General features: G+C 44.6%; 1 protein-coding gene across 13 annotated transcripts in view; it reads left to right on the top strand.

The window, feature by feature from the left end:
- DNM1 (dynamin 1) overlaps positions 1-26,969 on the top strand; it is a 155,848-nt gene that overhangs the window by 108,756 nt on the left and 20,123 nt on the right. For all 13 annotated transcript variants that reach the window (XR_008312799.1, XR_008312800.1, XR_008312798.1 and 10 more), the window contains 2 exons: positions 22,512-22,621; positions 24,058-24,169. Coding sequence is in view for 9 of the 13 variants with exons in the window: in XM_053282411.1 (XP_053138386.1) it covers positions 22,512-22,621; positions 24,058-24,169 (222 nt within the window). In the remaining 4 variants the exon portion in view is untranslated. The remainder of the gene's footprint in view (positions 1-22,511; positions 22,622-24,057; positions 24,170-26,969) is intronic.

Below are 26,969 nucleotides of genomic sequence, written 5' to 3'. Positions count from 1 at the left end.
GAATAGGGCTTAAACATGCCACCCAAATAAAGAAAAACTATGGTAGTGCTTTAATATGTGTTTCAAAAACAGTTCAGTGCAAATAAAGTAAAATAAAATATTAAAACTTTTAAATTAAAAGTTTATATTTTCAAATTTTAAAAAAATGTTACAAAAAGTCGATATTTACACATTTTTCATATGCCCTAAGAAATGTTCTCTCAAACTCTAGCCAGTGGTAGTTTCTCACTACTGACACATCTTGGCATTCAGTTATGGAAATCATGAGAAGCAATTTTGTTTTTACTATCCTACTTTCAAACTATTCTGCATGCTCTTGAGACCTAAGAATTTAGCATGGATTCACATGTGTCACTCACTTATATTGAACTGAAAATGAGCCTGGCTTGTGCATATTACAGGTTTGGGGTTCTTTCTTTCTTTTGCTAACCAAGTGAACCTCCGATGTACAACAAAGGCGTTCTTCACATGTGATGTTGTATGCGTGGTGGGAGGTGCAGGAAAATTGAAAGTTGCTAAAAACTGTCTCCATTGCCTTTGGGGCAACCTGAGATCATTTTGTGCCAAGCACAGACTTACCAAATCAACTCATTTCTCACTTAACATCTAGCCTAATAAAGACTGCTGACAATGAGATCAAAAGCTTGCTCACTTCTTTTGTGACTTTTTACCTGGTCCTAAAAAAGGGTGTTACCAGGGGCATTGCTAGGTACTCCAAAGATCCCCAGCCCTAGCCCACAGCCCCACTTTTGATAATTAAACTCAGTCATGTCTGTCTATCCCCACCCCCACCCCAAGAATAATTATGTCTGACTCCTCTCCAAAGGGAAACTCCAAAGAAGGCTAAAGTATCTGTTTTATTCCCAGAGCAGCACCTTTTTAGGGAAGAGACAGAGATGACATGTGATGGTCAGAGGTGACTCTGCTGCACCCCGCATTTGAAAAGGAGGTGGCTGATGAGGTTCAGGGCTCTGAGCCATTCATTGAGAGCTTGAGCCCCATGGGCCACCCTCTAATGACCCCTCTGGGTATTACACTTCTGCTTCTTTTGGATCTCCCCCTCATAGATTAACAAGGTGGCTATATGGTAGTTATATGTACAGGTCCACCTCCCTCCCCTCTCTCTCATTTTAAAATGAAAGCAGGGTTCCTCTGGAATTTGTAGAGAAATCCCTGACAGTAGAACCAAGTCGGGCATCTCCGCTAGTCCCTGCCCTACACTGCAGCCGAGCTGGGCAGCAAGGCCGTGTGGAGACAGCTGGGCCCCATTAGCCAAATACCAGCCTTTCCCTGCAGAAGCTGCCTTGTTTTCTTTCCCCTTCCAAAAGAAGGGAGCTGGAACAGAGAAGGGTCTTCGAGGGCCAAGTGTCAGAGGCTTAGCATGGATGGGGTTGTTGCCCACTGTGTGGAGAAAGTTTAATGGGGAATAGTGAATGGGGCAGGAATGCCGAGCGTGGGTGGGAAATGGACCTCTTGCTCTGCCTGTGTCCAACAGCCCTTTTTTATTTTTGGATACACTCTGTTTTCTTTGCCTTAGCCAGTCCTCCAGTGGCCTGGGCCCTGATCTGTGGGAGAGCCAATGTGTAGCAGATCTGCCGTAGGGACAGAATAGGGTTTAAGCAGTCTGTACCAGGAAACCCTTCCTTCAGTGAGTGCTTTTCCGAGCAGAGCTTTGGCAAATGGTCTGTTTGCTGATTTGCCAGGTAGGAATGCTGTGGTGATGAGTCCACGTACCCAGAGGTCCTAGTTCCAGTTGAGAAGAGGCCTCCACTAGCCTCTTAGGTTAGTTATTTCACAAAGGCAAGCCTAGAACGATAACTCTGGGGCTTAGGCCAGTTGTTGCAGGGCCAGCTCTTGAAGAAGAGACTAACCGACCTTCCTGCTACAACGTTTGACTGTTCTCTAAGTCCTGGTAGCTAAGCTTGCTTTTCTTTTAGTTAGGTTCATTTTAAGTTCTACCAAGAGGGTATTTCTTCCTAGAGGTTTCCTAAACGATACAGAACAGGGGACCTTTGCAAGAGCTATGTTGCAAGCAGGGGTGTAGCTATAATTGAGCGGATGGGTTCAAAGAACCTGGAAGTCCCAACTCCTGAGGGCCCTCCAGCTCCACCCCTCCCTATTTTTTTCATTATCTCCCTCATTCCAAGGGGCCACTGGGGAAAGGGGCAAACACAGGCCCCCTCTCCCCTAGGTACGCCCCTGGTTGCAAGATCAAACTAGAACTTGCAAGAATGAAGCCTCTATTAAAAAGAGTAAATGACGTCTGCTGTTTAGCACAGACATTGCCATTGTCAGACACTGCCTGGTGCAATCTTCTTGCAGTGGTAATGATCCCTGAGAGGTAACCAGACAAGAGCTGAGAAGGAAATTCCATCCTTGGCCTGGGGAAATCTGTTCAGTTGCCCAACACTTCTTACAGCTATGAAGATGCTTCTTCTCCATATCCATTCTTCACTTCAGACAGTTTTACACTGACACAAAAAGTACCTTTGAGCTTCCCTCTGTTTGAGTGCATGTGTTAAGTTTGTTGATGTAGGAGAAAATGAGGTTGCCAGGTTTTTACCTAGGAGTTGGTGTCTGCCTCTCTGAAAATTCTGCAGCACCAAAGGAGTTTGTAGCAGCAGAGCCTTCTGTCTCCATGGTTCATTGATCCACCTGCCCACCCTTCTCTGCTACTTGTTGTGGGGGGAAACTAGACCTATCCTTGTTGTAGCAAGTGGGAGAAGAGAGTGGATTAAGGGATTCGTGGAGCACTGAATGGCTCTATACCAGGCCAGCTCAGATTTGGCCCCCCAGCTGTTTTTGGAATACAACTCTAATAATCCCCAGCCACAGTGGCCAATAGCAAGGCATTATGGGCCAACATGTGCAGGAGGGTGGAAGTTGAGCAGCCCTTCTCTATACCCAACACTCTTGAGATTTTAAAGAGACAGGCACCATCTCTGGATCACATCTGACAGTCCTCAGATAAACAGTAAAAGCTGGCTTATTCTGAGACCCTTGGTCCACCTAGCTCGGTGTTGTCTGCACTGACTGGCAGTGGCTCTCCAAGGTTTCAGGCAGTGGTCCTTCCCAGCCCTACCTGGAGATGCTTCCAGGGGTTGAACCTGGGACCTTCTGCATGCAAGCAGATGCTCTACCACTGAGCTGCAGCCCCATATCTTACAGCAGACATGCAGTCACCCATTCACATACAAGCCAGGGCAGACCCTGATTAACAAAGGGGACAATTTATGCTCACCGCTGCAAGACCATTTGAAAATCAAACTTATGTTTCAATGTAGTTTGCACATTTGCATTTGAGATGGGGGAGAAATGCGTTTAGTTCTGTATGAAAGCACTCTTATTTTTCCTGCAACTTGAATGTGCAGCTTCTTGTCTATTCTTCAGTAGCCCCAGGAATCAGGTCTTCTCTGCTGACTTTAAAACCATTCTTGAGTATTTCCCCTGGCCTACTAGTTCTCCAAGTAACAGACATATATAGGGCAGTTCAAAACTATGCTGAGAGGAGAGGTGGAGAAGGGATCTCATGCCAGATACACTGCTGAAGCTAAGTAACAGCAGAACTAGAAAGTGGTACAGTTGCTTCAGAAGCTGTTTACACCATCCCTCAACAGAAACCTTAAAAAAAAAAAAGTTTGGAAGGTAGTGTTTATTATCGTAAGATTACAGAGTTAAAGAGAAATCAGTGGGTCTTCCGGTTTCAATCTGTGCAAACTTCTTTCCATAATGTGAAAAATACATTTTGGGATATGAAGAAAAAGCAAAATGTAATGCCAATGGTCACTAAGAGTCGACACTGACTTGACGGCACTTAATCAATCAATGCCAGTAGGTGTGCACAATAAACTTCATTCTTTCTTTAAAAACAAACCAAAATACAATATATGCTGGAAGTAAGAAAAGTAGATTTTATTTAAAACGGTTCCAGATCTATTTGGGTGCAACTATCATCATAGCTTTCTCTCGTCTCTCCAAATTGGTGCTGCTCTCTTTACTTTTGTGGTTATAGAATGCAGCAGGTACACACTTGTGATATATATCAAGGTCATTTGTGTGTTTGTGGATACACATGGTGAAGTTCCTTTTACTTATATACAGATGCGAACAGGTAAATATTAGTATGCTGGAGCATGTTGCCCTGTTATGTCCTTTTTAAAAACTTTGGCATGATCCGGGTGTTGATGGAAGTTCATGATGGAGCACTGGCTGTTCCAAGTACCTAGAATGTGATTCAGACCCATCTATAGGGGCCAAAGCTCCTCCTCCTCAGAGGAGCTGGAGAACGTTGTCCAGGGAGAATGGCAAAGCAGCTGTTTTGGTTTTGACTGGAGAGCTGATTTGTTTGCCTGTTAGATGTATAGCCCACCCCAACCCAAGGGGTCGGGGTGGGTAAACAACATAAAACGTTTGGAACACTGATGTTGTTTCTAGATTAGAAGTGCCTGCCATGTTGTGTTTGCTTCAGCACCCCAACTATACCTGCTCAGCCTGTATATTTGTAAATAAAACAATAATTACAAAGATACCCCAACTCTACAGTGCTTCTCTTCTAGAGGAAACTGAACATGTAATGGCTCCTCCAAGCACTCAGGAAATGCATGTGTTGGGTGGTATAGCAAAACAACTGTAAAGGGCAGATGCAGATAAAATTAAGAAGAGAAAAACTGTGATTTGCTTAGTCAACCCAATTACCTGTTCAACTCAGCATTCTGCCATATATGCTATAAAAGTGTAGTAGTAGTAGTAGTAGTAGCGGTAGTGGTAGTGGTAGTAGCAGTAGTAGTAGTAGAATAGTAATAGTGACCAGCTGGATGCCTTGCAGTGATTCATAAGCAGGACTTCATAGCAAGATTAATCTCCGGTTAGTCCCCAGCATCTGGTAGTCATTTGATTTCTGAACAGCATGGCTAACAGCCACTGGTTTATCCTCTATTTAATTAAAAAAAAAACCTGCATAAAAAGGTATGTTCCCTTTTGATGGGCCCTATTTGTATTTGGGCATTTTTCAAGTGTGTATGTGTGAAGATGGTTTGTGTGTATGTATATGATGGGGAGCTTTGCAAATTCTCAGCCTTTTATTTTGGGTTACTTAACGTGTTCTCATGCAGACTCAGAAGTCATTTCCACTGAGCTCAATTACTTCCAAATACAGGTGAAACTCGGAAAATTAGAATATTGTGCAAAAGTCCATTAATTTCAGTAATGCAAATTAAAAGGTGAAACGGATATATGAGACAGTCGCATTACATGCAAAGCAAGATAAGTCAAGCCTTAATTTGTTATAATTGTGATGATCATGGCGTACAGCTCATGAAAACCCCAAATCCACCATCTCAGAAAATTGGAATATTACATGGAACCAAGAAGACAAGGATTGAAGAATAGAACAATATCGGACCTCTGAAAAGTATACAGTGTACTGTGCTTGATTGGCCAGCAAACTCGCCTGACCTGACCCCATAGAGAATCTATGGGGCATTGCCAAGGGAAGGATGAGAGACATGAGACCAAACAATGCAGAATTGCTGAAGGCCGCTAATGAAGCATCCTGGTCTTCCATAATACCTCATCAGTGCCACAGGCTGATAGCATCCATGCCACGCCGCATTGAGGCAGTAATTGCTTCAAAAGGGGCCCAAACCAAGTATTGAATACATATGAATGCTTATACTTTTCAGAGGTCCGATATTGTTCTATTCTTCAATCCTTGTCTTCTTGGTTCCATGTAATATTCTAATTTTCTGAGATTGTGGATTTGGGGTTTTCATGAGCTGTATGCCATGATCATCACAATTATAACAAATTAAGGCTTGACTTATCTCGCTTTGCATGTAATGCGTCTGTCTCATATATCAGTTTCACCTTTTAATTTGCATTACTGAAATTAATGGACTTTTGCACGATATTCTAATTTTCTGAGTTTCACCTGTAAGTGTGCCTAGGACCGCAGCCTTAGAGCATTAGCAGATTCAGGCTGGACACTAGGAGGGATTTCCTAAGTGGAAGAGCTATTTGACAGTGGAACAGCCTGCCTCATGAGGTGGTGGGCTTTCCTTTGCTAGAAGGTTTCAAACAGAGGGTGAACAGCTATCAGTCAGGGATGCTGTCACACATTCCAGCACAGTCTTGGACTAGAAGAACGCCAAGGTCCTTTCCCATTCTTCAGTTCTATTATGAGACGATACTTGCCATTCCATACTTAAAACATGCATTGAAAGAAGTGGGGGACTGATCCATCAGCTTCTGTGGACAGTGTATGGACAAAAATGACTATTGCATAAGGCATATTAAGGGGTAATGAGGACCAATTGATGCATCTTGAAAAGATACATGAACAAATAAGGGCATAGGTTTTTTATCTCTTCTGCATAGCAGATAGGTTCATCACGGAGCTGTGATGTCTCAGCGTATGCCTTTTCTCTATATTGCGTCGGTATGCATCTGTGGTTTGGCCTTCATCACTGAAACCTCCAGGAGGTCCTCCATGATGGAGTTGGCTGGAGGAGTTATGCAGATAACCGCCCAGAGATATAAGTTTTGGGTGGTATATAAATAAGTCAAATAAATAAATAGAAATATTCTTGTAGGAATCTGTTCATTGTGTCCTTCTCCCTAGTGCTTAATTTCTTAAACAAGAAGTTCTACACTTCAAGTCCACCCTTGGCCTCTTCTCATTGTACTGGACATTGGAGGGTTACATTATTTATTTATCTAAGACTGGCTCTCAGTACATGCCCAAGTGCACTCTCTTCTTTATTATCATGTCACAATACACATTATCCCCTGCTAACTTGGCAAGGAGGCACCTTTTAACGTGGTGATTCTGTTTATTTAGCAGGGGGAGAGTAACTGGCCCTATCCACCCCCAGCACAGGACCTCCAGTGACTGCTGTTAGTGTTTATCTTATGTTTCTTTTTAGATTGTGAGCCCTTTGGGGACAGAGAGCCATCTTATTTATTTGTTATTTCTCTGTGTAAACTGCCCTGAGCCATTTTTGGAAGGGCAGTATAGAAATCAAATAACAACAACAATAATAATAATACCAGGATTCAGCCTTGACATTGGCACTGAAAACAGTTCTGCAACTCAGCACTGATGAGCCCTGGCCCAGATTAAACGTCTCCATATATTCAACATTATGAATATTGAATATTCATATATTCTCTTATGCGTCTCTTATTCAACCTTGATGTCCAGTGAGAAATACGGAATTGATGTTCCTTCCTGCCTCATCTTTCCTTTGTAAATTTTCAGGTGGTAGAATAATAAACTCACACTGATTTGGACCCGTGTGAAAGTCTCTTGGCATTAAATGTAGATGCTCGGCAACTGTTCTACACTTTTCCACGATGGGAGGGTATTTGGGGGGTATCAGTGATGAGCAGCAAAAATGACAGTAAGCTAAAAAAGCTCTGTTTATTGGAACTTAGAAACCACACTGCATAGAAATATATTCGGCTCCCAAGCCAGCCGCTTGAAAAACCCTCTCTGCTCCTCAGTCCATCTCCCTTTGTATGTTGTGCTGCATCATATATCCAGGCAGAACTGTAACGAGGACAGTTCAGCAGCAGAACTGAATTCTGACACATACACAAGCACACACCCTGCATTCAGTCTCTGTTGTAAAACCCATTCTGGAGAAGCAACAAAAATAGAAAAACTGCTGAGGCTCCTTACAAACGAAACAGTTTCTTGCGGCACCAGCTCTTGTGAGCAACAGCCTTGCCAGATGAAATACATTGGAACATTCTGGGGGTCTAATGAAGCAGCCTGATATTCACAAAAGCACATACCGTGATAAATCCGTTAATCTCTCAGGTCCTGTAGCACATTTTTGATTTCTGATCCAGCCACCACAGATATCACAGTTCGCCGTTAGTACTGATTATCATTCATGCGCACTCCTTCCATGTCACCTTCCACTCCTTCGCAAATCTTTCCCTTTCCCCACTCTCCGTTCACTTTCTTCCACTTTCTCACTCTGCTCCTCACACACACTCTCTCTCTCTTTGCTTTTTTCTGCCACTCACCTGATGTCCACTTCCAGACCTCATCTAACGAAAGGGCCTGGAATAAATATGAAAGGACTCCCAACAACTCTAAACTGACATGTTTGTCTTTTAATGATGAACAGTTTCTTCAACACTGCATTCCTTCCCTCGGCAGCCACCCTCCTAGTAAGCCACAGAAGGCTGTTAAGCATGCTAAGTAAGAGGCAAGCAAAACCCCTCTATTGGCACATGAGCTGGAAGAAAGCCATGCCATCCCCAATCACTGCTCGGGTCTGCATCTGCTCCACACAAAGCTGATGAAGAGCAACTGCTCTCAGGGTAGAGGAGAGGGAGTGAAGACAGACGAAGGGAGCAAGAGACTGAAAAGCCAGAGGTCAAGCTGTGGATTTGAGAGGGGATGGGGAAGATGTGTGTTTGGGGGTTGGTGGGGGGAGGTGAGGCTGGCATGCAACATTTTCCCTTTGCCATGCAGGCATTTCCATCCCTGCGTGGTGCCAACAGTGTATGTGGTATATCCCAGCACAGCCTAACCAATGTGCAGACTACTGTACAATCTCGTAGTCCTGAACAGGTAGTCCGAACACTGGGCAGACGGAGTGGAGCCTCTGGGTCCAGAAATCCGGCGAGCAGTGGTGCACTTATTCCTTTTCCCCAGTTCCTGCCTCCGGGCTGATATTTGCAGGGTGGAGAAAGAGAGAGATAGAGATAGAGATAGTGAAAGAGCATGCAAGCCATGGAAAGACCAAGTCCTGTGGGGAGAAGCAGCTTACTTCATTTGCTGCCAGGGAAGAAGTGTGGGTATGAGTTCAGCACCCTCCCTTCTCCCTGGATTCTAGCGGTCAACCCCTTTCTTCTCCAGCACTGGCATCGGAAGGTGATCGTCCTGGTGCTTTCAGCCGTGCCGCAGGTTCCTTGGGTGGAGAGGAAAATAAATTAAATTAAAGAACTTTTGCCGACTTGAAAAGAGGAAGAGTCGCTTGGAAGACTCAACCATCTATTGAGAAGGATGGGTTCCTCGGCTTCTTTTGGGACCCCACACATCTGGTCAGCTCTTGGCAGAGGATCTCTCAGGCCCGAAGCACCAACGCCATGCTTCCACGCAACCTTGGGGCATTATTATTTTTTGCCCTGAGGAACTTCATGCTGCTTGGCATCCAGGGCAAGTGGCAAAGGAACCCGGCAATTGTTACCAAGCTCGCCACAAAGGTTCTTTGACCCGCATTGGCCACTTGCCTTTGCAGTTAGCCTCTGGCTACCACGAGAGTGATCTGACTCCCCCTCCTATGTGGCCTCCCCCACCCCCACCCAGCATCTGGCACTCATTGGGCCTCCCTCCTGCTTTCCCTCCCTCCCTCTGGTCTAGGCGCCCTCCCTCTCTTCCTTCTCTTGCTTCCCTTCTGCACTTCTGCCTCAATTGACGTGGCAGTGCAAAACTAACTAGACTGGAAGGAGGAGCTTGCCAGCTGCTGAGAGGGTCAAAGTTCGACAGGAACTGAGCCGTCTGGTGGATAAGGTTGCGCGGGAGGGGGAAAGAAGGCTCCATACCTTGGATGGAAACTCGAGGAATGTCGTCTTCCCCTCTGGTGCGCGGCTCCCGTGTAGCGATTCCAGATGTTCCTTGGGCCATGTGTTCTGTTTCCTCTCTGGTGCTGCAGGGATAAAGAAGGCTTTATGTACAATATGCAAACCCACCAGCATGGATAGGAGAGGGGGAGCGGCGAAGGGGAGATGTGAAATCCACAATTAGACAAAAAGGAAAGCGGGGGGAGAAACGTACCCCAGTACAAACCAGTTTGGAGAATTCATTATGTCCCTTGCTTTGGGGGGTGCATTGACGCCGTTTCTGAATTATTTTTTGTGTTCCTTGACTTCTGGAGGTATAGGATGTGAGATTCAATATTATTAAACCTGCTGAATTCTTTGTTTTGGGGAGATGAGAAATATAGGTTATTTCCTGCCACTCTGATCCCTCATGCTCATGTCGCAGTCCCTTCTCAGGGAGAGCTCTTAAAAGAGCATTGGGCTTGCTGGGGAAATCTTGGGGCAAGCTGCCCAAATACCATTGCTTCCTCATTTCCAACGCTAACCAGCTTTTCGGAGGGTGGAAGCATGTTGTGGTTTAGTCGTAATAGGCTTCTTCCCTCCCTTTTGTCTCCTCAAACACACACAAACTGAACTGCAGCCATGGTGGTAATCCCCCCAAATAAGAGACCAGGGACAAAATGAGAGCATTGAATATGAGTGCCCACAAGGGATTAAATATGCATCTAGGTGCACCAACCAGTTCAGGAAGCACTTTGATCCTTTACTAGGAGTCTGTTGTGAAAGACGTCTGGTAATGCGGAATTCTCTAAGCCAGTGAATCTGATCTATTCGACCAAAGTTACAGGATGAGTATAAGGCATAATAAATCCTTGCCAGGTCAGCAATGGGAATATGGGGAGAGCCAGGAAGATTTGCCTTTCTCTCCCCTTCCTGCAGTTTCACAGTGGTATTTTCACAAGAGCGCCTTGGCTCTTCTCACTGCAGTCTCCGCAAGGGGTGGGGGCGGGGGTGGGGGAAGCAAAGTAAAGCAAAACATACCAGCATCCAAGACGGGGACAGCGTTTTTTAATTATTACTGCACAAGCTTCCATAAATCAAGAAGCAGGCAAAAGTGTGGTGTTGGTTGGTTCTCTTTCTCACGCATACAGATATACACCTTTCTCTACTTGGACATAACATGGGAGCTCTGTGTTTGGAATTCCTTACTTCTTAAAAAAAATTTTGTGTGTGTGCTCAAAAGCAGATGCAGAGGAGATTTGGATCAGGGTGATGTGAGGGAGTGTGATGCTTTGCCTTTATGCTACAGCCCTGACTTGAATCCCCCACGCAAAGTTGCTGTTGGTTGTGGAAGGAAAACCTTACTGATGCACACATACACACTTGAACACAGCGTTTCCTTATCATAAAGCAGGGATTCCTAACCTTAGTATTAGTACCCCAGGGATACATGAAGGACTCCTGGGGGGGGTACTCATAATCCTCCTCACCACCCTGCAGGAATGTTATTTGTTTCCCATCTGAGGATCATCAGCTTGAAGCTGATGCTGATGCTTCAGCGATGTGTCTGCTGCAGAAGGGGAGGGCAGAGGGTTAAGAACCTCTGCCTCTGCTCCTGATTGGCTGGCTCTGCTGGAGCTCAATTTACCCCTCCCCTCAGCCTGACTGACAGGCTTCAGAAAAATCAACACCAAGTAATCCCACTGAAATTAACAGGACAAGTAAACTTTGTTTCAATAAGACTGCTTATGAGTAAATTAGTGTGGCTGTGAGCCAGTGATGATAGTATTTATTTTTTATTTATTTGATCTCTAATACCACCCTTACAAAAATGGCTCATAGTAGACTATCTTCCTGTGACATTTAAATTTGTGTTTTATGTCTATATGTTTGTATACCCACACACGTAAATGTTACAGTTATAAGATGGGCTACTCCAGTCACTGGCTTGCATCCAGATTAAGTTACTCATAAATAGTCTGATTGAAAGTAATGGGTCAAGTTTACTTACCATTAAAAAGGGCTTCCCATCCTTTAAAAAAACAAATGTACCCCTTTTTTTCACAAACCTTCAGCTCAGGAACCCCATGAAGATGCTTAGTGTGTATGTGTGTTCTCTCTCTCTCTCTCTCTCTCACCTGAGCTGTAGGTTTTTATCATAGAAGGGGTAGACTTGTTGACCAAGGCTGGGAACCCCCTGCCATAAGGAGATCAGGGAAATCCTGCTTCTTCTCCAGTCTGGCTTGTCCTACGAAGCTTTCATAGTTCTGCTGGTGATCAAGATATGTGTGTCTATTCTATGCCAAGTAAATGTGAATTAATCGCTCCGAGCAAATAATTCTGAACTTTAAACAAATGCATCACTTCTTTCATGAACAAATGTTTTTCCTGATCTGCAGTAGTTGGGGGATCTTTGGTAAATGGAATTTTGTTTGACAAGGACGAAAGTTGTGGAACGGAAAGCATTCTAAGGGGTGGGGATTAATGGTTTCTGAAAATTTATGCATGGTGTGGAGAAACTCGAGAGAGAGAGAGAGAGAGAGAGAGGCAGAATTTTGCTCCTCCTCTCATAACACTGGGACTCAGAATCAACCAGTTATTGATGGGCAGTAGAGTAGGGATAGACAAAAGAGAGAGTACTTTATCACACATGGCTGAATTAACTTATTCTGCTACGGGATGCAGTGATGATGGCCACTATCTTAGATGGCTTTAAAAGTGGGCCAGACATTCATGGTGGAAAAAATGTCTGAGTGACTATTAGTCATGATGACTGTATGGAACCATGAGATTCAGAGGCACACTGAATATTGGTTTCCAAGGGGCAAGCAGCAGGGGCAGGGCAGTGGGGTCTGCTGAGGCTTTTACACGCAGCAGGTTTTACCATGAGTTTACGGGGAGGCTTTACTGTGAACTCAAAGTTGTCCCAGAAAACTGCTGCAAATCGTGGATTCTTTTACCCTGGATATAAAGCGGGCTTTACTCTAACATGCATTGAAAAACCCAAATTGTGTGTGAACTGCTTCCCAATAACTCATAGGGACTTGGGGTAAATCTAGCCAATATGTGAACGGACACAAGCCCTCCATTCCGGAGGAAATGCGAGTTAAAGGGCTTCTAAGCCCCATGTGAAAAGCTTCCGGCTGGTGAGCTTTCCAGAGTCATGTGGTTGGCCACTGTTAGAAGCAGCATTCTTGACTAGATGGACCTTTTGATGTTATCCAGAACGGCTCTTTGTGCTAAACGGCTTTTTAAAAGGACTATTTAGAATTGCACAATGGTATGTGAGTGTAATTTGTACATGTAGCATCATGCACTATGGCAATACATACCTGTGTATTTTCCTTGGCTGTGCACACATGCTTTGTTGCCTAGAGTCATATTCTATGACATTTAGAAGCCTTACACAAAGTGAGGGGAATTTGACAATACTATTTCAGAAGAGTGTTATATTCATTGGGGAAGATGCTGTGGGGAGTAGCACTGAATCTGCAGGAAGCATCTTTGGCAGCAGGAGGAAAAATGGGTCCACTTGAACAGGGCTTGAGTTGCAGGAGAGCCTGGACTACTGGTTTAATTTTTCTTTTCTTTTAGAGCTGCACATTGCGTGTCTGGTTGCCCATTTTAAAAGCCCTGATGTGTTATTTTGCCCCAATCCAGAGACCTATTGGCACATTTGGCAAGAGCCAAATCAAATGTATGTGGGAGCAGCTGATTATGATTAAAATCCCTTCAGGATTTTTGCTACTCTCTGCTAAAATAGTTAATGTACAGGCTTATCAATAGGCCTTGACCCAGGGTGCTGGGTTATCATTGTTTTAGTATTTAAATCATTGTAAACTGCTTTGGCAGAAAGGGGGTATATAAATGCAACAAATAATTAACAATACAAACTTAGCAATGTGATACAATGCCTTGATAGCTATCTGCAGGGCACCTGGCATGCTCCTCTGAACCCATCTTTTGAATTATGAATTATTTGAGTGGCTAAACTATTTTCTTTCTGGGGAAGGAATGTATGGAGTAGGTTTTCAGTATGAACAAAGTAGAAACTGTGTTGATTCTTTAATGAACAGCATTGCAGGGCTGTTGTAAAAATTATTATACTTGTCGTGATAGAATACTCTTACCGCTCCTGCTGAAGAACTGTGTTTTTTCTCCCTATTTTCCAACACTTCTTTGGAGTACATTGCTAGATTCTTTTAACAGTCTTCCCATTGTATGTTTCCAGCATCACCTACTGAGAGGTATGCTGCCTCTGAACTTGGAGGTTCTATTTAGCTAACAGCTCTTGAGGTTCCATGAATTTCATTACAAGATTAGTCTCCAGTTCTTAAGAGATGAATAGAATTGGTCCACTTTCTTTAATTATTGCTTACTTCTGCTAAACAATCTTCTGCTGAACTTAAGTTAAGCTAGTGCACGTTTAAAAAGGGAACAAGAAGTGAAGTAGCAAAACATCCAAAAATGCTGTTAAATTATACAAGTAAAATTTTAATACAAATTTTACAAATACTAAGACTGCTGACATAATGTAGTGCCTTTACCAAAAAATTCAATGAAATCCAAATGTCAAAAAATCTTTGGCTTAAGATGAGAGTCTAGCTGCCTACGATTTTCACTCATGCCCCTAAAAAGTGTGGAAGTTGCAAGTTAAGGTGATCAGCTCTAACTTCTGAACCATGTAAGCAGTGAAGAACTTTTACTCTATATTGTACAAAATATATTATGCTAGCTTTACAGATGAGGCTCCATGTACCCACACTTTGCCTTGGTCTTTTGACATTGGACTGCAGAGGGATGCATTCAGGTAGGAATTGAACCGGTGCAGCTTCCTCAGTAACTTTCTAGGGATGCTGATGATTAATTTCTGTCTGATGACTCTCTACAAAGCATAGTGCTGCTCCAAAATGCCACCTTAAATAAATTTTAAATAAATGTACAATCAGAAATTCCAACAACTCCACAGTCATGACATGGTAATGCATTTCCTCCCTGAAAATAGCAAAAATGCAGGGTGCTTTTGGGGAGGACGCGAAAATGTCTGTGAACCATGCTCTCTGCTCCTTATTATTATTACTATGCATATTTATATTCTGCTTTCTAGCAGAAGTGCTTGAAGTGGCTTACTTAGAAAAATAAATAAATAAGAGCCCCCAAAGGGCCCACAAGTCACCTTAAGTGGCACAGAGGAGAAATGCTTGACTAACAAGCAGAAGCTTGCTGGTTTGAATCCCTGCTGGTACTATATTAGGCAGCAGTGACATAGGAAGATGCTGAAAGGCATCATCTCATACTTTGTGGGAGGAGGCAATGGTCAGCCCCTCCTGTATTCTACCAAAGAAAACTACAGGGCTCTGTGGGCGCCAGGAGTCGAAATCGACTTGACAGCACACTTTACTTTACTTTAAAGGGCTCACAGTCTAAAAATAAACGTAAAGTAGACACCAGCAACAGCCCCTTTGCTGGGGCTGAATAGGCCAGTTGCTCTCCCCTTGCTTAATATAAAGGGAATTGTCATTTGAAAGTGCCTCTTTGCCCAGCTAGCAGGGGGTCTTGTTTGTTAATCTTGGCTGGTTGGCTGTAACTTTTGATTGTCTGCTGTTTCTCAAATGTGTTTTTAGCTTATGATTATTTTTTAAATTGATTTTAAAATTGCATAACTTTTGATAGCCACTTTGAGCCCTTAGCAGAAAGGCAGGATGCAAGTTAATCTATAAATATTAAAGAAATAAAATGGGGACATTCTTGAAATGTCCCAATTCTCATGTCAAGGATCATCTCCCTTTTTAAATACATTTTTGAAGGCACAGCATTACCTGCTGTGTGCTTGTATTTTCAAATACCCTGTCCTCTGTTGGTTGAAAGCCCATGATAGTGTTCGTTTTGCTTAAAGATGAAACTAGAAAAGCAGAATTGTTGTACAATCGGTTGTAATCAGTTCAAAATAAGCCTTGGCATCTGCAGCATAATGCCGTACTGCTCATATGTGTGCTAGGTTCAACATGTATCTACTCCATGTTCAGATTTGGCTACTAGGGGCCCTAGGAAGGGAGCTGAACCCTGAAGGAGAACAATGTGCTAGCAAACAAACAGAATTATCAATACTAGCAACTTATAATAACAACATGTGAAGAAGGCATCTCCAATAGGCAAGTAAAGGAACAAGAGGAGCAGTAATTTACCAGAAAATAAAGGCTGTCTCTGGTAAATACGGACTACTGGGGCATGTAGCATAGTTTAAATAAAAGAAAATACAAATTCCAGCTTTCACATGTAGTCCTAGCAAAGTGGTTAGATCCAGATCCCCAATAAGGTATTATGCCATCCAAAAATATGTAACCTTAGTAGGTAAAATTGCGGGGAGCACTGTTCTTTGTAGTATGCATTGGGCAGAAATTCATCAGTTGTATCTGTAGGAAATGATTGTGGAGCTGTTGAATTTTCACCTACCACTACTGCTGCTATAGCAACAAATATTTATATACTGCTTATCAACAAAAGCTAAACTCAAAACAGTTTACATAGAAAAATAAACAATAAGTAAAATGGTTCCCTGTCCCCGAAGGGCTCACAGTCTAAAAGAAACAAAGTTAGACACTGGCAACAGCCACTGCAGGAATGCTATGCTATGGGAGAAATGAGGAGTTACGGGAATCACCACTTTTGAAAGATGCCTCTTTGCTCAGTTCGCAGGGGCTTAAAATGCCATTTACTGTAGTAGGAGGCATTTGGGGGAAGCACCGTGCCTTTGTAGAGAAGCTGCATCAGGCAAGAATATATGTTGAGGAACGTATGCAGGAACATATAGTGAGAAAATAACTAATGGGTACATTTGGGAGATACTGTTTTTCTCTGCTTGTTCGTAGCCTGGTTAGAAAATAAAGTGCATCTGAGTACAACCAGAGTGCTCTTCCCCCTCTCCACTGAGTCATCAGAGCTTGCCTCTGTGTGTGTGTGTGTGTGTGTGTAAGGGGGACACACATAGTTTTCTGGCTTGCCTGAGCCCTCCACCTCTGTTTTTATAAACATGTGAAGCTCTGAGATCATGTGACCACCTTCCCTTGCTCTGAGTCATTCGAAAATGACACCCTGTCTGTGCAGATGTCACAGGGGCTGATATTAGCAGTGGAGCTTCCCCTCCACCCCCGGTTATGATCGCTTTTGAGCTTCAGCCTCGAAGAAGAGCAATGCCTGCGAGTCGGCAGTGTAGGCACTTTGGTTCGGAGCCAAGGGCTGCAGCCCCCTCCCTGAGGCAGGCCAGCCGGCACCTACTCCTCCCGATGGCAAACCAGCCCTGTCCTCCTCCGCTGGCTGGCTGGCTGCTGCTGGGATGTTTCAGCAACCGCACACACTGCTTGATTGCTAACACATGGGCAGGGGGCTCACAGCCAGGGCTTTGAAGGCCTCGGCCCTCAGCAGCTCGTTACACACTTTCCTGTCTCTGCATTCAGGAAATGAAGTCAGAGCGTTGATATAAAACAGGCTGGGCTGAAAGCAGAGAGGATGGAAATACTGGAGAGAATGGGGCCAGGAATGCAGAGTCTGGGACGGGGGGGGGGGGAATATGTGTACAAAGAGCGGGGTTAAAACATTGGGAGCCCAGAGAGGTCTCTTGCAGTGTACTGCGGAGAGGAGAGCTGCTCTTGTGATAGTGAGCATAAATTGTCCCCTTCACTAAGCAGGGTCTGGCCTGGTTTGCATTTGGATGGGTGACTTCATATGGCATCCCTGTAAAATATAGCACCTGCATGCTTGCATGCAGAAGGCCCCAGGTTCGTTCCCTTGCAGCATCTCCAGGCAGGGCTGGGAGAGAAATTTTGGAGAGCCACTGCCAGTCAGTGTGGACAGTACTGAGCTAGATGGACCAATGGTCTGACTCGGTAAAAGGCAGCTTCCCATGAATTTTTGCAGTTCAGACCTGCTGGATCTCAAGTGCTTTGAATTTTATCTTCTCTCTGAAAGTTTGCTTTTGTTAGCCTTGCTCTGTTTAATTCTACATTGCTTCAAAGCTCTTGTGTTTTTCACTGAAGTCTCCTGACCATCAGAGCTGACAACAAGCAAGATGAGCTTTGCAAGAGCTGAGTTGCTCACTGGAGCTCCTCCCAAGAGCTGAAAGAACAAGAGAGCAAAATCATAGGAACATAGGAAGCTGCCTTATACCAAATCAGCCTTTCGGTCTATTTAGCTTAGTATTTTGGATAATTTATCAAAAAGATGGATAAATCCTGTTCTGCTCAAAACCTGCCCTGTTCCACTCCAAAACCTGCCACCCGAGAAGATTAGGCCAGCCTTGGGTTCAAATCTCCCCTTAGCTGCCCAACTCACTGGGTGGCCCTGGGCAAGATGCTGTCTCTTTGCGTGACCTGCTGCTGCTCACCATGTTTGTTAGGATAAAGAAACAGTTAAGCACTTTCTATGCTGGGAAACGCAGAAGAAATGACTAGTAATATGACCTGTCTTGAATGTGATTCATGGGTCTGAAAGAGGACCACCCACTTCCATTTCTCTGAAACACTGAATGGTTTGTGGTATAAAATGTATTTCCAGAAGTATGGCTCCTTGGCAGGCATATAAAAGCAACTGGGAAGTGTTTGGAAAAAACTGACAGTGGAACCACAGGAATCTCCCCCCTCCCCCCCCCCCGCTTCCCTCCTGCTGCAAGGTGGTGGTCCACAGGTATCCTAGACTGGTGAATAGGTCTCAAGCTATCAGCATTCAACATTGGAAAATCGGGCTTGTGGTTTCACTTTAGGACATTGTCAGAATGACATCTCCCTAAGTTCTGATTGTACAGAGTCAAGGCTTGTATCACATGCTGTATATTTATATCCTCTCTTAATGGAAAAGAACTTGCTCCATTCTTCAGCTCTTTCCATCCCTGGTTTCTGGAGCGCTTGAATCCTAATGTTTGCCTCCAAGTTGTAGGTGAATATTTGCTCTGTTTTACAGATGGGTATACAAGAGGCAGAGTGAAGTCCATGTTACTGATTGCGAGATTGTGCCTAAAGCACAGTTACTTGCTGGCAATCAGATGCTGGAGAGGTTTGGCTGAAGATTTGTGGCTGAACATATAGGAATATAGATATAGGAACATAGGAAGCTGCCTCATACCGAGTCAGGCCGAGTCAGGCTAGCTCCATATTGCCTACACTGACTGGCAGCAGCTTTCCAGCGTTTCAGGCAGGAGTCTCTCCCAGCCCTACCTGGAGATGCTGTCAGGGATTGGACCTGGGCCCTGCTGCATGCAGATGCCCTTCAACAGTGTTCACATATAGTCTCCCACACAAATGCAAACCAAGCTGGGCCCTGCTTAGCAAAAAGGACAATTCATGCTTGCTACACAAGTTCACCTCACTTCCCCAACCAGCTCTGCTCCTAGGATATGTACTGTTCTTAACTTCATTGGATAGAATTGGTTCCCCATGCAACTCAGATTTCAAAACAGACTCTTGAAGTATTCACAAAGCCAGGAAATTTTCATACCGTTATGTGGTTAAGGTAGACATTCACCTGATGATGACAAAGCATGTGAGATGGAAAACCCTAAGAGGATAGGCTGGAGGACTACCAAATTTTATCTTAGATGTACTCTCTGTATTTGAAAACGTTCTATTTTTTGTCAGTAGGGTCAAACTAGACACATCAACAAGCCTGCCCCATTCAAATATAAAGTGGGCGTGGGGATGTTACATTCTTGACATCAGGAATGATACAAAATCCACCCCATCTATCAACTTAACTTGCTGTGCTCTATTTTAAGCAATTTCTTCCCCTTTTGGTACCAATTCTGATGTTGGTATCAGAGCTGGCCTGGGATAAAATAGCTTAAAACAAGTACAAAAGACTGTCCCTATGTTCCTCTGTGAAATGTTGGGAGGTTCTGATAGTCTCTTGGACAGCCTTAACATCAGATGTAAGATTGAGATTTTAAATATACTTTCTTGGAAACAAGCTCCATCAAAATTGCGTTGAGGCTGCTTGTAAAAATCTCACAGAGAATCGAAACAGCAAAAAGCTCTTGCCATATGGAAGCTCTTTGGTGACTGATGGTTTGTGAAATGAGTTTGCTGTGCCTCAGTTGGGTTCTTAATCATTGGGCATCCAAGCTGCCAAAGCCACTGCCCCACCCATAAACCAGGGACCTCAAGCTGCATGTGGGTTGGTGAGATGTTGGTTTCTGAGTATTCCTGTTGCTGGATTTAGCCCTCTCAGATTCACTGTGGTAGAAATGGGGCACTATTCTTAGCTATTATGGCTAACAGCCAGATAGATCTAATCCCCATGGATCCCTTTAAAGACCAGTGGCGGAATGAGAGGGGGGGACGAGGGGAGGCACAGAAGGGACAAAGTGCATTTATGGCAAGCTGTGTCTCACAAGTTAGATCTCTGAAACAGAAATGTGGGGAGGGCAGGTGGGGGAACTACTTGTCTGGCGGGGGGGCTTGCCCCTCCCCCCCTTGTAAAAGACTAATAGATTTATTGCAATGTAGGTTTTTGTGGATCTGCTCCCATGTCATTGGAAGCAACTTGGGAGGCACAGTCGTGGAAAACATGACATGTTTTCAGCCCAGGAACTAACTGTATTCCAAGCTGCACCCTTGAGCATTATAATGAAACTGTGGGAAGCCAGGTATCCAGCACTGGGATGGGATGGGGAGGGGGGGATTGCATCTCCCATTTCTCTCCCATTGTTTGTTGTTTTCGCATTCTTCCTGCTGCTCCAGGGGCCTCCAGCTCCCTAGTACTAGCTACCGTGAGACTAGTCCTATGAGACTAGTGTTTGCACACCCAAGATTGCATCGCCCTTTGGGTACCACAATGCACTAGTGTAGCAGATCCACAGCAGCGGTCATAGCCCTGGAGTTGCAGGTTCAGAAGCGTATACACAATAGGATAACTCCGATACACTGCACTAAGGGCTAATTTTCAAATTTCTCTTCACTGGACAACATTCAGACTAGTCGGTCACGACAAAGTACCACTGAAATCCATGAGGCAAGTTAGTCATGAGTAACTGAACTGCCGTTTGATTGAACTTAGCCATGACAAACTTAGACTGGATATGTTAATGGCCTGCGAGCTTCAGTGTAATACTTGTGAGCCGCAGCAGCCATGAGCATTTGTATTCCTCTCTGTTTAAAACAACAACAGGAAGGATCATGCAAACAGTTTTGTCTTCTAAATAGCAAAGATGATGGTAAGCATCAGCTGCGTTATGCACACCCATTCCTTTGCTGTTGTGTTTTCTAGTTAGATTTTGGGATCCAAGGAGGGCCTGCCTGCCTTTTCCATTCTGCTTCCCACTGCAAGGGATCGTATTTCTTCATTTTTCCGACTCATGCCGGCATGACGCACGTACCAGACAGCCACAGTGGCATACAGGATACATTTTGGTGCAGGCAGGAGCATTTCCCTGTCTGCCTTGCATAATAGTTCCCCCTCTAGGTCACTTGCAGTATATCAGGTATCTGTCTAGATTTGCAGCATGCTTGCAGAAAGATGCATTAATGGGTTTGTACTCAGGAGCTTAACTGCAGATCAAGGAGCCATCCCAGAGTCATATCTTGGTACTGCAAGGAGTTTAGTTTTGGTATTGCAGTTGAGGTTTTAAAGAAAAATCAGCAAAATGGAACCGTCTGGGTTTCTCAAATTGCTTTCATGTTTAAGCTGAAATGAATATCCATTCCAGAGTGGAGCCACAGTGCTAATTCTGCAATCAGCTGATTGTAGAACAGCATTTGCTAGGTGATGCCTGAAGGGCCTAGTGTGGGAGCAACCTAATACAGCTGTATATCTTTGATTTCCAGAATCAGGTTACAAACCATAGGAGGATTGGGGGCAGGGGTCTCTTATCAAACAGGGCTTGTGAGCTTCCTGCAGCATTTGGCTTGATTCTCTAACATGGGACGCGGTGACGGCCCCCAGCTTGAATGGCATTAAAAAGGGCTTAGATAAATTCATGGAGGACAGGTCTGTATCAATGGCTATTGGCTACCTCCAGGCTTAGAGGCAGGATGCCTCCATATACCAGTTGCAGGGGAGCAATAGCAGGAGAGAGGTTATGCCCAGGTGGGCCACTGTGGGAAACAAAATGCTGGACTAGATGGGTCTGGGACCTGATTCAGTAGGGTTGTTCTGCTAGATATAGTGTGCTGAATGAGGTAACTGAATCTTTGATCAGATCTTTCAGGGCAACTCATGTGCTTAAGTTGATGCTATGAATCACATTGTACTATGGCACTCCTGTGCAGTTTTCAGGTGCAAAGAAAGTGTGCAGAGGTTCACTACACAGCAGTGATCTTGTGATATCTTTGGTTTAAGAGGATCTGGGTTTGGTTCAAGAGCCACCTGATCTACATTAGTTATGCCTACCATAAATATGCCAACTTGACACATTATAGCGCTGAACCAAGGCTAACACTGAGAACAGATTTCTGGGACTGCATTCTGCCTCTAATTTCTGCCTACCTGCTTGACTGCAAGATCACAGAGAGCATCAATACACTTTAACGAGCCCTGAGGGGTTGAAGATGCAGGCTAGGAAATGGCTGGTTGTTGATTTTATGTTCTTGGAGGGCTGTAGGCCACCTCCAGCCTCAGAGGCAGGATGCCTCTGAATCCCAGTTGAGGGGGAGTAACAGCAGGAGAGAGGGCATGCCCTCAACTCCTGCCTTAATGGATTCCCCTTTACAAGTTTGCTCCGAGCCGGTTTGTGCCAATCTGCACCCAGTTCGACTTGAATTCGATCCTGTTCAAACCAGGTCCAGTTTGGCTTGACCCAAATCCCATCCAACCAGTTTGCACATCTGTATGCCCAAGATCTAGGAGTCTGCCTGTAGGCTCCCAGTGGCAACTGGTGAGACCCTGTGTGAAATAGGATGTTGGACTAGATGGGCCTTGGGCCTGATCCAGCAGGACTGTTCTTATGTTCTTATTTTCTTGCCTTTCAGGAGAAGGAGAAGAAGTACATGCTGCCAGTCGATAACCTGAAGGTGCGGGATGTCGAGAAGGGCTTCATGTCCAGCAAATACATCTTTGCCCTCTTCAACACTGAACAGAGGTGCTGCCTTTTCTCTTTGAAATATTGTTTTCATTTTGTGGAATTTGGGATTTTGAAAGGATCCAGCAGATTAGATGATTACAGTTAGAACACATTTGGAACTTGTGCAAAAGCTAATTGTTGCTGTCTAGAAAGAGAACTGTCTAGAACTGCACATTGTTGCTGTCTAGAAAGAAAACATCCCCAAATTTGCTTTGGCCTCTGGTTTGTTTACATGGACTTGCGGCCCAGCTGAGGCTGAAGCAAGGAAAAGAGCCCTGTTAGTCAGTGGCTCCTGACTTGCTTCTCAATTATCTCAGGATAAGTGACTAAGCAATAGCAGTATCATTATTTAAGCAATTGGAAGCAGGCAGAGTTTGCACTTTCCTGCCTTCAGTTCATGACATGATAATTACTCAAGATCAAGAATCTGTGCCTTCATAACAATTCATCCAAGGGAGTGCTCTGATTGTGAAAACAGGCTCATGGCAGACCTAAAGGCATTCCACACAATCATTAATTGGGTCGGACAAGCATCTTCTACCCACCTTGTGGAACTGTGTGCTCTCCTGATTTTCAACCATGTGCTAGCAAAATCCAAGGTAGGAGGAGCACGAAGTGATCGTCGGTGAAACAATCTGGGAGCTGGGTAGGGCCGCTGAGGCGCTTCCTCCTACCTCATTAAAATGCTGAGTACAAGTGCTGGGTAGGATGGCACCATCCTACCCAGCTCCCATTTCACAGACAATCATTCCCCCCCCCCATAGGATTTTGCTAGAACATGATCAAAAACTGGGAGCACACACAACTCCCGAAGCTTAACGATTGTGTTAACTTCCTTAAAGAGTGTCAGTTTGTTTGTTTGTTTGTTTATTATTACTTTATATCCCGCTCTTCCTCCAAGGAGCCCAGAGTGGTATGCATGGTTATGTTTATACTCACAACAATCTTGTGAGGTAGGTTAGACTGAGATATACGTGACTGGCCCAGAGTCAGCCAGCAACTGTCATGGTTGAATGGGGATTTGAACTCAGGTCTCCCCGGTCCTAGTCCAACACTCTAACCAATGCCAGACCCTAGGAGATAAGGAATGGTGCCTGACCGAACCAGGGTGGACCCCACTAGGATGGGGAGGTGCCAGGCAGGGCAGAGCACAGCACCTAGTTTGTTGGGGGAAAGTCTGGCTGTGCCTGATCTGAAGCCTGAGGGACATTGGGGTGGGGAGCAAATAGCCAAGTGGAATAAAATTATCTCTTCTTGATTCGGGCTCCTCACTCTGAGGTTTTACTCCTTCCCCTGGAGACCCTGAGGAGGCAGCAAAAACTTGGAAACTTCAGGGCAAACCCTGAGACACGCCGACTTCCTTTCCTTTGATTTCCACTCCTTAACAGTCCTCCAGAGAAATGTGTATTGGCGGAGATGGGCAGCATTTATTTGTTGGTCTCTTTGTGCCCCAGGAATGTTTACAAAGACTACCGACAGCTGGAGCTGGCCTGTGAGACCCAGGAGGAGGTAGATAGTTGGAAGGCCTCTTTCTTGCGTGCAGGTGTTTATCCAGAGCGAGTTGGGGTGAGTTGACACTGCTGCGAGGAACAGAAGTGAAAAAGTGAATAGAGCGTAGGCATGGATGGAGGCGGAGGATAAACCAGGTCTCCTAAAGGGCAAATAAGACATGATGGCAGCCATGGTTGCTCTTGTGTTTGCCTTGTTCATCTGTAAAGCAAGAGGCAGTCTGTGGGGGCTGCACCCTCCCTCTTCTTTGCCCTACTTCCCCATGGTCTATCACCCCATGCACATTTCTGGCTCTCATACCAGGGCACTTTCCAGGTAACCTGCTCAACAGCGGTAAAATGCTTCGCCGTTGGCCAGAGCACATTGAAACCATAAATAAAGCCTGTTGCATAACACCACCAACAGGGGGAGCAGTCTTGCGAAAACTCCACAACGGGGAAATGCAGCTATTCATTTGCGCCACACATGCGACGTTATAAGGGCTGTAACGTGGCAATAAAATCCAAAAGAAGGCATCAGAAATGTGAACAGCACCTTGCTGTCAGTGCAGGGACTGCGCGGTGTCACAACACAGGAAGTACGGAAGCACACTTTGCAGATCCATATTGACACTGTGGGAATGGTTAATCTGGAAAGCGCCAAGCCGTGAGCTGGGTTGGAAGATACCTGAAGGATTCAGGAGTGTAGGGAGGCGAAGAGGAAGAGGATCCAATTCCCCTCACCTCCACACCCTTTTTAGATATAAAATTAGACACCCCACCCCACTTTATGCATGAGCAGGGCAGACATGTGAGCATCAAAAATGGCTCTGGTTCCCCAGTTTTCAGATCCCTTGGCTTGTTGGCCAAATGAGGTTTTGCTCACATCTCTCTACAGATATTTTTGAGCTATGGGCACTAATTCACCAATAGGGTCCCATCCCTGGACCCTAGTTCCACCATCTACCTTATCCATCCACTTGTTGCTCAAAGCATGAGGTCATAACTCAGTGATAGAACACCTGCTTTGCATGTAGAATGTCCCAGGTCCAAGCCCTGGCTTCTCCAAGATAGGGCTGAGAGAGATTCCAGCCTGCAACCTTGGAGAAGCCACTACCAGTCTGGGTAGACAATACTGAGCTAGAAGGACCAAGGGTCTGACTTGGTATAAGGCAGCGTCCTATGTTTCCCTTCCTCATGTTGTAGTTCTCCTCCAACTTATCCTGACCTGGTACTGCCACCTTGAATACAAAAATTGCCCTTTAAATCTTTTTATTATTTTTATTATTATTACAAGATGTATACCTCTCCCCCACACACAGTACAATACTGCTCGGGGTAGCTAAATCGAAGTTGGGAGAAAACGCAGCCAGCCAGCCCCCACCCCCACACATATTCCCTTTGTGGTCGTATTGGCATCCCTGCAGACCTGCTTATGAGAAGCTGGAGCTGCCTCTCTTCCTTTTGAAGTCCAGGGAAAGGAGAGCCTAATAAATTCCCCTCTCTTTCAGTTCTCACAATTCCTAATGCCTTCTCTGTCCAATTTATTTCTCCTCCCCCATTTCCCCCCACATATCCTCCCCAGGCCTGATTCCGCCCCCACTCCTGACAGACTCCACCACCAGCCTGATCAATGCCACTTATCCACTGTATTGTATGGACCAGCTAAATACTACCTGCTGGTGAACAAGGGACTCATTCTGGCTCAGTTTGTGTTCTGGGACCGCCCACGAGTGACACCCCCCTGTTCGATCTCAGTTTGTTATGCTTTGTTCCATTTCAGTCCATATGCCTTCTCTCTTTTGCTATCCTCTCCCCTTCTGATATACTTTGTGGGGGCTCCTTTCATTGGTCACGCTTTCTCGTCCAGTTTACTTGCACTAAATAAAAATAAAATAATAAATAAATAACAAAGAGTGGGAAAGTAGCTGGTAAGTAACTTGGAGCCTATTGTCCCCAAACAGAGATTCTAACTTTAATAATTCTCCCCCTCCCGCTCCTTTTTCTTTTGGATCTTTTGCTCTGCAGAGATCTCCTTTTGGTATATTTGTTTGGTTAATGATTTTTCTAGCTTCCCAATCTCTTTAAAAGGTGGGGGTTTTTGTATTGGACTTTCCATACCTTCGCAGCCATAGTTGACACTTAACTGCCTCTGATGATGCAAAGTAGAATCTGGAGACTTAAAAGAATTTTTTGGTCACTTTTTTCTTGTTTTTGTTTTTGTTTTCTTTTTGTTTTTTTGTGCTCAAACTGGCCCTCCAGGACAAAGACAAAGTAAGTGATGGCCCTCTGCCTGCTGTGCCTCATGGGGGAATTCTTATCATCTCTTCCTGAATTGCTCATATTTTATTTTATTTTTATTTATGCTTTTGTCTCCGTGTCCCCAGAGACACCTCTTCCTTCTCCTTCTCCCTTTCCCTGTGCGCTTCCTGCCACATTACTTGTTTAATTTATTTCCATTCTTCCTTTGAGTGTTCTTTTACTCATATGAGTTTTCCTCCTTTGAATCTGCTCAATTTCTGAGCTCTGTCCAAATGAGCCTCTCCCCATCTTTTTCTTTTTCTTTTGCCTTTTACTTCCTCATTTTTCAGTCATTGTGTTCTTATTTCCAGTTCCTGTAATCTTCCGTTTCCAAGACCTCAGAGATGCATACATAAACTCTTGGCAATAATGTTTATGCAAAGAGAGCTGGGGAAAAGAGACTTAAATTGAAATCCCCCTCTGCTATGAGAGATCCCAGAAGATCTGCTTCTACTTTCTGCCCAGTGTTCCAATGGAACTATCTGGATGAACAAAAAGAAGAGATTTCTGACACTTTCAAGACTGACAGATTAATTCTGGCACACGGTTCTCTGAACCAGAGCCCATTTTATCAGATG

Source organism: Hemicordylus capensis, chromosome 17, assembly GCF_027244095.1.
Source record: "Hemicordylus capensis ecotype Gifberg chromosome 17, rHemCap1.1.pri, whole genome shotgun sequence".
Classification (NCBI taxonomy): domain Eukaryota; kingdom Metazoa; phylum Chordata; class Lepidosauria; order Squamata; family Cordylidae; genus Hemicordylus; species Hemicordylus capensis.
Note: the sequence above shows the minus strand (reverse complement) of the source record. Positions and strands in the feature narration are given on the sequence as shown.